At 44.0% G+C, this 14,943-nt stretch overlaps 2 protein-coding genes across 2 annotated transcripts; both read left to right on the top strand.

Annotated features, from left to right (window-relative positions):
- The first annotated feature begins 2,900 nt into the window (after positions 1-2,900).
- Positions 2,901-7,401, top strand: LOC114846965 (trace amine-associated receptor 13c-like). Its single transcript, XM_029136247.2, has 3 exons — positions 2,901-2,943; positions 3,751-4,003; positions 6,101-7,401. Exons 1-3 carry the CDS (start codon positions 2,901-2,903, stop codon positions 6,915-6,917), a joined length of 1,113 nt encoding a protein of 370 aa, XP_028992080.1. The 3' UTR covers positions 6,918-7,401.
- Positions 7,402-12,404: 5,003 nt separating this feature from the next.
- LOC114847744 (trace amine-associated receptor 13c-like) lies at positions 12,405-14,075 on the top strand. Its single transcript, XM_029137777.3, has 2 exons — positions 12,405-13,139; positions 13,245-14,075. Exons 1-2 carry the CDS (start codon positions 12,973-12,975, stop codon positions 14,062-14,064), a joined length of 987 nt encoding a protein of 328 aa, XP_028993610.1. The 5' UTR covers positions 12,405-12,972; the 3' UTR covers positions 14,065-14,075.
- The last annotated feature ends 868 nt before the right edge of the window (positions 14,076-14,943 follow it).

The raw sequence follows: 14,943 nt of genomic DNA, 5'->3' as shown, positions 1-14,943 counted from the left end.
CATTGGGGTCCATCTCTGCTTTGTTTGCACGAGTTGATTTTTTTCATGACAGGAAATGAAAAAACAAAGAACCAACCAAGAGGGCCTTAATGCCACGTGAGCCAGAGTGCCCTCTGGCTGTCTGGAAGCTGACTCACAACAGAGCATGCCCAGACATTGCAGGGAGGTCATACAAGCACATGGAGGCCACACACAAACTACTGGGCCTCATTTTGACTTTGATATTTTTTTTGTGTGATTTTGTATGTATTTGTACTACTATGTGCACATAAGAACATTTGAAGGGGACAAAGGTTCTGTCGACTGGCTATAGCATAGCTAGTTACTTCACACATGGGTTACTACATTTTAAACAGACAAACTAACATTTTAAAGCATAAGTATCAAGCATGTACTTACTTCAATGTGTGGATGACGGACTGTAGGAATGGATCCTTTTTTTCCAACAGGAGCCGTGAAACAAATACAGCATTGTACGCACCCTCGTTTGAAATGCACATACCTATAAATGCTGAGGCAGTGTTTCTGGCACCGGTCCGTTTAAAATAAAAGTGACCCACAAAGTCCTTACTTGTTGATCCCTTGGTAAAGTGAATAGATTTTGGTGTGGTTAAAACACCCAAGAACGGAACACTTTCTATGGAAAGACTTGGGCGCTGCCATGTTCATCTGTTCGCGGTGAGTGAGAGGGGGGAAATGGCGGAAGTCCAGTTTTGGTTTGGTATCATTGTGTGGGTGGTGGTTCAGGATTTGCAGGGAGGACTTCCTGCACCTCTGACAACACGGTTGTAACGGTTTCAGGACGATTTGAGTAGGACGAGGTCTGTCTCCATTGGGTAAAGTCTCAAAATGTGAAAAAAGGAGGAAATGCACTTCTACCGTGCTCAGTGTGTGAAAATATGACCCATAGAGTCAAAAGAGGAACGCCCCAAAATGTCTGAAAAGTGGATTTTGCATAATATGACCCCTTTAACAATGCTTTTAAACAGCCTGATATGTAATGCAATGTTAGACAGGCTTGGATTTCAGTGCAAATTCACGGTGCTTCTTGCTGATCAACACAGTCTACAAGGAGACAGATGCCCATTGTTGTTGCAGAGTCTCTCAAGATGTCACCGATACCAAAGACACGAGCAGAAAGCTTGGTCTAAGAAATCATGATTGTTTATTTAGTTCACAGCATTCACCTTCAACCGTTAGGTGACACCTGCACTGCTCTGCACCCAGTTTACTTAGGCGCTGATTGCTCCTGCCGGCAGGTAACAGGTGAGTCAGTAAAGGACAAGACGCTCCTGATCTTTCACAAAAAGCATGACACAAAACACAAGTTAAAAGCTACGCCTAATCCATAGTCGCAGAGAGCACACGCTCTAACAAACAGGTAATGTAAACATGAACATCAAACAACATCAAAGCATTGACAGGGACGGCTAACAGCCGTCCTGTTACACATGTCAAATTCACATCAAATTCTAACATGTATGGTAACTGTGTTGTGTTCCAAGCTACAGTAATTAGTCACATCTACAAAAAGTGTTGCTTATCTGGTTAGGTACCTATAGCTTGTGTGACATAGCCATTACATTTGTAGGACTATTACAGTAATACAATTTACAATAAAGGTAACATTGTCCTTTTCTATACTGTAGGAGGGCACATCCCAGTTACCCACGGGCAAGGAGGTTGTCAAAGAGAGAAATCACTGCAGACTATTAGTACACAGACATCTGCTTGGCTCAGGAGTGAAGGTATATACATTTACCAACAGTAAGATAATTTCCTGGGCAATAGAAGATCTTAATTGGTAGATTTTATATTGTAATTGTTACAGCTATGTTTACATTGCACTCAGTACTCAGTAACACCTACCCATGAAGGCAACCAGGAGGCATCCGAACTAGATGCCTGAGCCACCTCAGCTGGCTCCCGGAGGTGTAAATTAAATATTCCTCTGACAGAGGGTTCGGCCAGACGTTCCCAGCAGACCTTCATGATACATTTGGGTCTGCCAAGTCGTTCCAGGCTCCTGCCAGCGGATCCAACTCACCACCAGGTGGTGATCAGTTGACACCTCAGCCCCTATCTTCACCCGAGTGTCCAAAACATATGGCCGAAAGGTCAGATGACATGACTACGAAGTCTATCATCGACCTCTGGCCTAGGGTGTCCTGGTGCCATATTCACTGATTGTAATTCTAATTCTGAAACCTGTAAGTGACACAACAGGTTTAAAATCAATTCTGAAATGCTGAATCAAGATGAGGCAGAACGCTGCTAAGACACTGATTTGTTACAATGAAAAGAAAAATGGAAATCTTAATGCACAACTTATTTTCTAACCGTTGCATTTTGTTTTTCAGGTTTAAATATATTGTAAAAAGAAAAGGTGAACGGATCCAATCGAGATGGTTTGGGGTGAGCTGGACCGCAGAGTGAAGGCAAAAGGGCCAATAAGCGCTAAGCATCACTGAGACCTCCTAAAAAGGATTGTTGGAAGACCATTTCAGGTGACTACCTCTTGAAGCTCATCATGAGAATGCCAAGGGTGTGCAAAGCAGTAATCAAAGCAAAAGGTGGCTACTTTAAAGAACCTAGAATATGACAAAAGTTTCACACTTTTCTGTTAGGTATTTAATTTCGCATGTTTAATTCATAGTTTTGATGCCCTCTACAATTTTCATAGTCATGGAAATAAAGAAAACTCTTTGAATGAGGTGTGTCCAAATTTTTGGTCTGTACTGTATATGTACAGTAGTGGCCTGGTGGCTGAGTGGTTATAGCGTTGGTCGGGGAGAGGACAAGACAAGTCCAAGACAAGGGGGAGTGGCACAAAGTCCAGATCATCCTCTCAAGGAAGGTGGAGTCGAGGCGAGTCCTGGCCCAGCAGCCGCCAAGCCGGAATGGCACACCGAGTGCCCAAGAGCGGAATTGAAGTACTAGGAGGCAGGCGTCTGAGCAAGACGCGTCCAATAGTCCTTGAAGAGTGACGACGTCCTCCAGGCGAACATCGCTTCAGGAGGCTGAGGGGACGAGGCGACCCGCGACAGCCGAGGCTGTGCCACCGCTGTGGGAGAGGATGGCGTACTCCAGGTGGGGAGCTGTTCCGGAGGCCGGAGGCTTGAGGTGGCCGTCAACAAAGGAGGCAGCGCCACCCCAATGGTAGAAGGGTGAGGCCACCAGTTGGGCAGACGATGCAAGCATAGGGCCTTGCCAGGTCGACGAGACAAGCATAGGGCCGGGCCGGGCCGACGAGATGCCAGAACCAAAGCCGAGAGGCGAGGACAGATGAAGAGCTGGAAACCGAACGAGACACCGGAGCCAGAGACGAGGGGCGACAAGGAACTAGAACCAGACGCCAGACGAGAAATCGGAGCCAGAGGAGAGAGACAAGCCAGGAAGGAAGACAGATGAAGAGCCGGGACCAGAACCAGAGACAAGGACAGACGGGGTGCCGGAACCAGAGATGAGGACAGACGAGGCGCAAGTAAAATCCTGGAGAAGGTCTCAACTGATTGTAAGATTTAGAAAGGGAACCAAAGACGAGGACAGATGAGATGCCAGAGCCAGAACCGGAGACCAGGACAGATAAGATGTGGAGTCAGAAAACAGGCAGACGTGGTCGGTGGCAGACCAGGAAACCTGGAAGCAGCACCTGCACACACAGAAGCAGAAGGCACAGGAGCCAAGGCTGGTGCGGTCATCTCCAGGCCACTGGAGACTGTTGTTGGTGTGGCTTTCCTTGTCCACCAGGGGCGGGAGCCGACGTGTTCCTCCAAGAACCACCAGGAAACTCCAGGGAAGACACCTGCACACAAGAGAGCATAAGACACAGGGTCCAGTACCGGCGTAATCCAGTCGGGAACTCCAGGAGCGGCCTCTTCTGGGCCGATGTGGGCAGGAGCGGCCTCCTATTTGGGGCCGACAAGGCCTGGAGCTTAAGCGAGATGTGGCTGAGCTGGAGCTTGACACAGCTGGGTGGCCAGTGCAGCAGAGGTCAGAACAGGCAAGAAGCTGTGTGGTGGCTGTGATGAATGCAGGCTGAGACGCAGGGGCTGAGGCAGACTGATACGCAGGGGTTGATGCCGAGTCCGACCGCAGCTCCATGAATCCCAAGGCCTCAAAAAGTGCAGGAGTCCTAAGAATGAGGGTGTTTAGGAAGTGCGCCAGCCAGCATTGGAGACAGATCCGTTTGAAAGTGCTGTCAGGTATGCCTTCGATGACCATGGGGGGGGTGGTCTGGAGGACAGGAGGAATTCTTTGCTGGAGGAGAGGGAGACTTGGTCATGGGAGCAGAACCCTCCGGGACCTGGGCGTCAGACCTGGGATTCCACAGACGTCGTCTGGAGCGTTGATGATGGGATGTTGATTCCCTCCCCGCAGGCGTCAAGGCAGTGTTGCATGGGCCGGATCCAAATGAGAGACTGGGACAGTCGTGGACGCTAATGCTGTGGCTTGAGAAACTGGGATGGACGGCGGTTCTGTGACTGGAACAGGTTGCAAGCTCACGGGGTTGCGACGTGAGCTTGAGCCGGCAACAGATTGAGGAGCCACGGGGGAAAAGGAGAGTGAGCAGAGAGGACGAGCCGGACGGACAAAGAGAGTGAGACGAGACGAGCGGAAACAGGAGCTTGAGAGAGAGGGGGCAAACAGGAGCTTGAGCCGACGAGCGGCGGCAACAGGAGCTTGAGCCGACGAGGGGGTGGAGTGCTGGCGGGTGTTGCGCACAGAGCGCATGCCAAGTCCTTCCGCAGGGAGAGAAGCCTGTCGAAAAGCGTCCTCACGCCAGGGTAGTCAAACCACCAGTACTCCTCCTCCGGACCGTCGGGCTGGGTGCTTCCGCGTAGTCCCTAGTAAGGTTCGTGAAACACCAGCGGAGGTCCTCCTGCAACCCAGGCCAGGTGAAAAGCATGGTAAAAACAAAATGTACTCCGCAAAATGCACAATGGTCGGTACACAGGTTTAAGCAAGATCCAGGCAACGGTACAGACAGGGAGCAGACAAGGAGTGGTCAAAAACACGATCCAAAACGGGTACACGGCTGGACTTACGAGACATAAATGTTGGAGAGTCGAACTGGAGCTTAAAAACGGAGGAAATCAGAGCAAAATAGGAACTAAACAGGAAGTTGACAAAATACAACCGGTAAAGATCATGAGTACAGGACATGACACTGAAACCATGACACAGAGCACAGGCAGGAAATGAACTGAGATGACCCACACAGGAGCGCCCTAGTGGCGTGAAAGGCCAACTGCCACAACCAGGTGTGTCCTTGAGCACATCTTTTCACAACATTAGTGCCCATGTGTTGCTGCTTGCTGCAGCATGCATGTTGAGGGTCAAATGCAGAAAACAACTGGGATCAATAAAGTATGTCCTGTCTTGCAAAACAAATTTCACCTAAATATAATTGATAAAATAGTTACTATTAAAATAACATTTTTCTTTACCTGGTCATTAGGTATCATAAGGTTTGTTCAGATACAGGTCACACCATTCTAGACCACCACCATCATTAAGTTAGTAAATTGCATTCCATTAATGTAATCCTTTATTCTTAAGTTATGCAATTTAACTGCATAACCCTAACACAACTGAAAGACTTTACATTAAGTGGGAAATACCTGGTATTTATGTGATAAAATTACATGCAAAATGTACGTGTAGTTAAAGTCCAAGTTTTAGGCATTGATATTTTTTCTAACTATAGTGTTTTGTGTAGCTATATTAGACACAGTAGTGGAGAACGATAGAGGAGGGGTTAAGGACACCTTACCTTAAGAGAGAGATTGTTGGTCAGAGCTGCCAGAGCTCAGCAGCTTCTCTCTGATGATGATGGAGGAGGAGGCTGAGCTCTGCTTCCCACAGCTCAACACCTCCTGCTGGAAACCAAAGCGTCCCCGCTCTCATTCTGTGCTCATCTACACTGTTCTGTGCTTCATTTCTGCAATCACTTTGACTTTCAACCTGTTGGTCATCATCTCCATCTCACACTTCAAGTACTCACTGTTACTAACCTATATTTCCACACGTTAATGAAGCTGATATGTTTATAGACTTCTTGCTGCTGGAATCATATCTTGCTGTCTTTCTCTCACAGGCAGCTCCGTACTTCCACCAACTTCCTCATTCTCTCTCTGGCTGTGTCAGATTTCCTAGTGGGCCTCAACATGTTACATCAAATTAATCTTGTAAATGGTTGCTGGCTCTTCAATGACCAGATGTGCACCCTGTATTTTGTTGTAGACTGGATTGGTACCTGTACATCAATAGGAATCATGGTGCTCATATCTATTGACCGTTATGTGGCCATCTGTCACCCTCTGCATTACTCCACCCAGGTCACACCTAAAAGAGTTCAGGCGTGTGTGTCACTGTGTTGGTTCTGGTCTGTGTTCTATGCCAGCATAAGGATGAAAGATGAATTACAACAACCAGGCAGGTTCAAATCCTGTGATGGAGAGTGTGTTTGTTATAACAGTGTTATTTATCAGTTGATGGACTTTATTATTATCTTCATTCTTCCTATTACTATTATTGTTGTTCTGTATATCAGAGTATTTGTAGTGGCTGTAGCTCAGGCTCGAGCCATGAGGTCCCACATTGCAGCCTTCTCACACTATCGTTCAGTGAGTGTAACAGCTACAAAGTCTGAGTTAAAGGCAGCCTGGACTCTGGGTATCGTTATAGTTGTGTTTATAATATGCATGTTTCCATATTTTTGTGTCACAGTCACAGGCCAGGATGCTGTGGTCAATGCTTCATCTGCGTCCTTTATTTTATGTCTGTACGACTCCAACTCCTGCTTCAACCCCCTGCTGTATGCCTGCTTTTACCCCTGGTTTAGAAAATCTATCAAGCTTATTGTTACACTTCAGATTGTGAAGCCTGGCTCTTCTGAGATAAACATGCTGTAGAGGGAAGAGGCCTGTCTGTTATTAAAGGTTAAACCTGAACGCTACAGCAGCCATAGAGTCACCAAAGCACTATTCTTCTTTTTGGTGATAACATGCTTTTGAATCAAATCAAAGTAAAACATCAGTAAATCTACCAAATAAATAGTCTGTAATGGATGCAGCTACTGTTCAACTTTCTTCGGCTACACGTGTTTTGATCATGTGTCTGTCAGCGTCACAGTAAAAACCTATAGAACACTTCACTGGCTTGTGCTGCTCTTTTCAAATATCTGTACTATAATTTTTGCCTTTTTCACACATGGTTTGACTGTGTTGGTAAATCCTATAGTCATAAATCCTGATACGTGGATCTCAGGGAATATTGGCACTCTTACTATTACACTATTAAAGACAGACAATACGCATGCGACAGATATATGCACCTTTTTGATTTCATAATCAAAAAGTTGTAGTGTCAAGGTTCTGCACCACTTTCTGGTTTGTAACTTGCAGATTCCAAACAAATGTCATCCAAAGGTGCTGGTAGTGACCAAAGGACCTTCCTACACAGTACATGTACAGTAACTACTCATAATATAAAAGTAAGATGGGTTCTATTAAAAAGAGAAAGTTAAAAGTCATCCATTTTGCTTGTGTAATTCTGGTACCTCATCTGTGGTGCAGCACATGATGCAACAACTGATTGGTCAAAGTATACAACAAGCTTTCCAGCTGATTCATGACCTTTGAACAGCGTGATGTAAGGACATCCAAATATGATGCAACCAAAGATCACTACATACTGTAATACCTAGATCACTCACATCCTCCGCTGGGGTTTTGACTCTGGATTAATTAGCCTCCGCTCACAAAGGTTTTCACACCTGCTTTCATTGCTGTCACCAGACGACCCCACTGCAATCAGAGGTGTTAGTGCAAGATGAGTCTCCTCCATCAACAAATGATGCAATTACTAGCGTTTCATCATTTCCAGCTTAACACTAACCACTTGTTGACTCAGTTTTAATCTTTGAAAAATTCTTAGTTGTAAACATGGAGGTGAGCACTTGCACATTAATAGAGGGTTAAGGTTCTGTACTTAAAGGATGTGGAAACAGCTTCTGTGGTAGGATTCAGCAACAACATAACCCTAACAACTGTCTTATTTGTGGTATTCAGTCTTTGTAAAACTCTGAAAGAGTTTATGCTTCCAACACATCAACTGCAAAATGTAACAGTTTACATGTTGCTGTTGTAGAAAATTCTAATTCAGAATCAGAATCAGCTTTACTCGCCAAGTGTGCACAGGACAACCAAGGAATTAGCTGCGGTCTGACTCCGTCTTTGTTCCCTCGTGGAACATTTACAATGTCATTATAGTTATTTGCTCAAAAGATAAGTAAACAAATAAATAAACTGCAGCTCACTGTATCATTCTCTATCGGTCACACAATACTTAAATATGTTAGTATTTGAGTTTGCCCTCTGTGTTTTTCTCTTGTTTGCGTTTGTTGTCTCTGTTTTGCCATGCCATTGTGTTCCTGTGTGTCATCCTGTTGCAGATACGTGTCCAGGTTGGTTTGTTGCGTGTGTGAAGTCATGTCCTGTTATGTTAATGTGGAGTCCCTGTCCTGTGCTCAGTGTTAGTAATTTAGAATTTTGCATTATAAGTTAAGGCAGCGCCCTTAGTTTGTGTAATTTACTATTAACCTATTAAATTTGTAACTCTATCTTGTCTGACCTCTTTAGGTTTGTCTGGCTCGTACTAGTGAGCCTAGTAGAATTATTAGTTTCCCGGTGAAGGGATTTGTAGTACTGGACCGTTTAGTAATATTAGAGGCGTTGTGGTCAGTCTAGCCGCTGCAGCTGCCATTCCCTTGCTGTGAACTTCAGTTCTGAGGGAGTGTGCCAGGAGTGTACAGACTGCTCTTCACAACAAAGCTTTTCAAGTGATCCTAACATCTGAGGGTGGTAGGGAACCTTTAGAAGAGAGACTAGGTTGGTATGAGTTCTGGATCTGATTTCTAGGTTATATGGGTAGGCATATAGACTTCTGTGGGTAAGTGACAACTAATTAAAGCTAATTACTAGATTATTATTGGTCTGTTAAGTTAAATTTAAAGGTTTGAAAGGTCAAAAGGTCGAGGTTATGATTCAGTTACTGTATGCTGTCCTTGTTTTTAAGGTTTGAATTTTTTTCTAGGTTGTGTAATACCTGTATGTGCTGTGCATGAGCGGAGCTATCCACCATACTAGACAGGGATGAAGGACCCAAACGCACTGCTCAGGAGACTGGATGGGAATGAACGGGATTTATTAAACATGAACCAAAAACGGCAGGCAAAAAACGCGCGTCGGGCAGGCAATGGTCAAACCAGGGAACAACAACAACTACAAGCAGAGGTACGGGCAGGGACAAGGCTGAACCAAATCAAACCATGAGAGTTGCTGAGAGGTTGACAGATCGGGTGCTCAACAAAGACTAACTAACAGCGAACAAAGGGATGTGCATGTGCTTAAATGCAGGGAGGTGATTAATGATGGAACACAGCTGGTGATCACATAACGAGCAACAAAGGTGAACTAAGCATGACAGGACAGAACCGGAAGTGCATGAAAATAAAACAGGAAGTAAACACATGACTAAGTGAACCAAACTGAAGCATACAGGAACCAAGACCGGCAACACAAAAATAAAACAGGAAATGAACATGACAAACCAGAAAACACAGAAACAGCCCAGGTTCATGACAGACTCGGCCATATTTGGACCTTGAAGGTCCACCACATGCCACGTGCTGTCCTAATGGACCTGGGAGGGCCGTCCACTTACCCCTTGTTCAGGTTGAGACTGGTTGTTGAAATCGGTAGGTTACCCCAATCTGCTCAGACAAGGTTGAGAGGTAAGTTTTAGCTTCTTTAGTCCTGGTGTGCATGAGTGTGGCAGACACACAGGGAGCATGGTACCCATATGATAGCACACACTCTCCCAGAACACTTCTTGGTGGAGACAGCATTCATTCTACTGTGACTAGGGGAAGCAGGGCCACTCAGAGCAATGCTCCGAATGGATAAACCTGTCCTCATCCCCAAGTGCTCCTTTGCAGAACTACCAGGTTCAGAAGGAGACTGTAGGCTGGGCCTTTTTGTCCAACATCAATGCCTGACCTCACAAACAGACCAAGACTTTGATGCCATGGAATGTTCATGCGCATCTTAAGGCAGGTGACCAAATACATTTCATGACACAGTGCATTTAATGGCCAAGACATTCATTGAAAACCAAATTTGGTTTAATTAATTAATTAATTTCTCTCTCATTAATTAATGGTGATGAAATAATGGTGAAGACCATTACATCATATTAGAGGATGGACTAAAGTCACAGTTTATATGACAGATTGTTGGTGAGAGCAGCCAGGACGCATTGTCTTCCAGCAGGAGGTGTTGAGCTGTGGGAAGCAGAGCTCAGCCTCCTCCATCATCATCAGAGAAAAGCTGCTGAGCTCTGCTTCCCACAGCTCAACACCTCCTGCTGGAAGACAATGCGTCCTCAGTCTCATGCTACTCTTATTCACATGGTGCTGTTGATGTCTCTCTGCTCACTACCACTTTCAACCTACTGGTCATCATCTCCATATCCTACTTTAAGTAACCACTTGTTAGCCACTAGTGCCTTGTAAAGGAATAGTGTGATAATACGTAATGATACAGGTACTGATCAGTGTGTTGCTCTCGTCTCTCTCCAGGCAACTCCACACTTCCTCCAACCTCCTCATCCTCTCTCTGGCTCTCTCAGATTTTTTTGTAGGCCTCCTTTTGCTTTTCCAAATCATGCTCATAGATGGATTTTGGCTCCTTGGTGACCTTGTGTGTTCTCTGTATCGTGGTGTTGACTATGTTAATACTTCCACCTCTGTAAGAACCATGGTGCTCATATCTGTTGATCGCCATGTGGCTGTTTGTTATCCTCTTCATTACTCCAGGAATGTCACAGTGAAGACAGCTGCAATCTGTGTTTCATTGTGTTGGACGTCCTCTCTTTTCTTTTTCAGTGTGCTAATGAAAAATAATCTTAAAGAGCAAGGCAGGTATAATTCCTGTGCTGGAGAATGTGTGGTGTTCACAACATTTAATGATCAGGTGGCAGATCTTATCTTGTCCTTTGTTCCCATCACAGTCATCCTCGTTCTGTATACAGTATGCGAGTGTTTGTGGTGGCTGTGTCGCAGGTTCGGGCTGTAAGGTCTCACATTGCAGCCGTCTCGCTTCAGCAGTCGGTTCAACTTACGCCTAAGAAGCCTGAGCTAAAGGCAGCTCTGTTGCAAGTCAGCTTCAGGGCCGCCAGAGGGCACTCTGGCTCACGTGGCATTAAGGCCCTCTTGGCTGGTTCTTTGTTTTTTCATTTCCTGTCGTGTCATGTCCTGTTATTAGGTTAATTAAAGTCACCTGTTTTAGTGAGTATTTAAGTTTCTGGTTTGGCTACAGTCTTTGTTGGTTTGTTATCCCTAGTCTATAGGTGTTACATGGAGGTTGTTGTTAGATGTTGTTTGTGTCTTGTGGTCCAGTCCTGTCCCTGATCAAGGTTTGTCTAGTCTTTGTGTTGTCCTTGTGTTTTGTGCATTGCATGTTACATGTCGTCATCTCATGGTGCTCTCTGTCCAGGTTTGTGTTCGTTTGGAGTGTGTTAGGTTTTGTTGTTTTGTTGTCATGTTCTGTGTTCTTAGTAGGATCTTTTGTTACTCAGTGTAACAAAACACTGTATGTGTTAGTTTGCATTCATATTTCTGCCCTAGCCTGCATACGCAGTGACCTTAGTTTGTATTGTCCTTTCTGTATGTTTTGATTATTAAATCATTTGTCAGTCCTGTCTGTGGGTCGTTGCATTTGGGTCTTTCCTCCCAGTACGGTTTGTAGGCCTTTGTAGCCTGTTTCCCACTCATAGTGAGTGTGTTTTAGAAAATAGTTCCAGTCTAGTTTGACCTTTGCGTGTAACAAGCTTGGATGCTTGGTCTCGTCATATTTATCTTTCTCTTGTGTGTCAGCCCATATTTAAACGTGTCACTCATTATCTATGCTTTTTTCTACCCCTGGTTCAGAAAATCTATTAAACTTATAGCCACTCTTCAAATTCTGAAGCTTTGCTCACGTGAGACTCGTGTTCTGTAAAACACCAAAATGGAAAAGAGGTTTTCTTTTTGTACTTTTTAAATAGTATTTTAAGACTAAAACACTATTTACATGTGTACACATGACTGTTAGACTGATTGTCTGAGGGGAAAGCACAAAATACAATTATACTTTGTAATCAAATCCCAATGTCTCCGTGTTGCCCTGCGATGAACTGGCAACCCGTCCAGGGTGTACTCTGCCTCTCGCCCATGGCCAGCTGGGATGGGCTCCAGCACCCCCGTGACCCCGCATATGGGGTTCAGCGGTTAGGAAAATGGATGGATAGATAACAACTAATGATAGAGACACTCATTACAATTTACACAGAGAGGCAAATGTAAATATACAGTATAAGGTTAAAGGCCCCGGTATCGTTTCCACCACTCCACCAATGCTGTTCCTCATCTTTTAGCCTTTATTTTTACTACTACTACTATTACTTCTGTTAGAAGAGTAGTTTGATCTATAACCACCATCGGTTTAAAGGAAATATCACAAATACTTTTTCATTATTTACAAAATCTTTACCCCCTATACAGTATATGTTGATATACATACAATATATTACATAATAAATATTTAATATTATATGTTGTCACTTGCTGCTCATCACATAATCTTATGTTCATCTTATATCCAATATTGGTTGATTGTCACTGGAATAACAAGTAGGATAAAGATAAACTAAAGAACTGAGAAATATGTTTTTCCTTTTTCATTGAAAGATCCTCTAGAGTAAAAAGACTCATTTATGCATAGGATTATTATTAGAAGGCAAACTAATCAGCATTTACAGATCAGAGGAGGAAAACCATCATGTAATACATAGGATGGACAAGAGTCACGGAGGTTATAAGACAGAGATTGTTGGTGAGAGCAGCCAGAGCTCAGCAGCTTCTCTCTGATGATGGAGGAGGAGGCTGTGCTCTGTTTTCCACAGCTCAACACATCGTGCTGGAAACCAAAGCGTCCTCGCTCTCATTCTGTGCTCACCTACATCCTGCTGTCCTGCATCTCTCTGCTTACTGTGACTCTCAACCTGCTGGTCATCATCTCTATCTCCCACTTCAAGTAGATACATTTTATGAAACTAAAGCTAAACATAATGACGTGATCGGGGTTAGGGTTGTAAATATGCACACCATGATAAAGACATGTTGTTCTGTTTGTCTCCAGGCAGCTTCACACTTCCACCAACTTCCTGCTCCTGTCTCTGGCTGTGTCTGATTTGCTTGTGGGCCTTATTATGCTGTTTGAAGGAATGGTGATAGACGGCTGTTGGTACCTCAGTGACATCATGTGTACTATGTACTATGTTTTACAGTACATTGCCACATGCTCCTCAGTTGGAATCATGGTGCTCATATCAGTTGACCGCTATGTGGCTATTTGCAACCCTTTGCATTATTCCACCAAAGTCTCTCCTAGAAGAGTTAAAATCCTGATTCCACTGTGTTGGATTTGTTGTATGCTGTTTGTTAGTTTGCAGATGAAGGAGAATCTGAAACAAACTGGGCAGTTTAAATCCTGCGTTGGAGAGTGTGTGATCGTTTTTAACATGTTGGAGCAGGTCGCAGATCTCGTCTTGATGTTTATTCTTCCCATCTCGGTTATCGTAGTTCTGTATGTGAGGGTGTTTGCGGTGGCGCTGACGCAGGCTCGTGCCATGAGGACTCTTATCATGGTCGCCTCACGCCAGCATTCAGTGGGAGTCACAGCTAAGAGGGGAGAGGTAAAAGCAGCCAGGACTCTGGGAGTGGTTGTTGCTGTCTTCCTGTTGTGTGTCTGTCCGTTGTACTGTGTCTCACTCGCAGGCCAGGACACCTTGTTCGATGTCTCATCTGCTTCCTTTGTCATCTGTCTGGCCTACTTCAACTCCTGCTTAAATCCTCTGGTCTATGCGTTGTTTTACCCCTGGTTTAGAAAATCTGTCAGGCTTATTGTTACACTTCAGATTCTAAAGCCTGGCTCCTTTGAATCAAATATATTGAAATGAGGCATGGGCGGTCTGGAGTCAGTAGTGGATGCTGTAAAACCTAGAAACCTAGTTCTACTGTACTCATTAGCATTTACTGGGTTTAGCACTACCCAGCAGGCATTTCAATGCTGAACCATAGATGAATCGTCATATTATGGTTGAATGACCATTGGACCATGTGTTGATTTTGAAAGTTAAATCAAAGTTAATGGGGCACTGTTGATTCATCATTAATCAAACATTGTTTCAATTGTGCATCAACATCACAAAAATATTTCAACGTTCATTTAAAAGTATTTTGTTAACCGTTTTACAACCATCAGCATTCAACATTGTTTTAATGTTGCATCAATGTCACAACAATAACTGACATTATTTCAAGCATATTTTCACGTTGAAGGTCGGTTGTGTGTCTGCTGGGTAGCTTTACATTACCACTAAAATCTTTTACAGTCTGAATCATTTACTTGTCTTTGGGTCTCATCTTTAATAACAGATGGAGGGATGGGTAAGATGGAGTACTAACACTGAACAATGTTTGTTGACCACTTTTTTTAGTTTTTTACTTTGTCTCCGTCTATAATAAACCCTTTTTCCTTTCATGGAGTTATGTTCTTCTGTACCTATGTAACCAATAATGCAGGTTAGAGTTATGCTATTACAGGAAATTACATAACTTAAGAATAAAGGATTACAGTAAATTAAAGCAATTTTACACAACCATTATGTTTTGGATCAGAAACCTGATGTATAGATAATGAGGAACTTCATATTAATGTTAACTATTTCATCAGTTCATGGTTATGTGAAATAATTACAATAAATTAGTGCTGGACAGCGATTAAAATCCCCAACTGCACGAGTTTTCTGCGATTAACTGCCATTGACATATTAATA

This window comes from Betta splendens, chromosome 21 (genome assembly GCF_900634795.4).
Source record: "Betta splendens chromosome 21, fBetSpl5.4, whole genome shotgun sequence".
Taxonomy (NCBI): Eukaryota; Metazoa; Chordata; class Actinopteri; order Anabantiformes; family Osphronemidae; genus Betta; species Betta splendens.
Note: the sequence above shows the minus strand (reverse complement) of the source record. Positions and strands in the feature narration are given on the sequence as shown.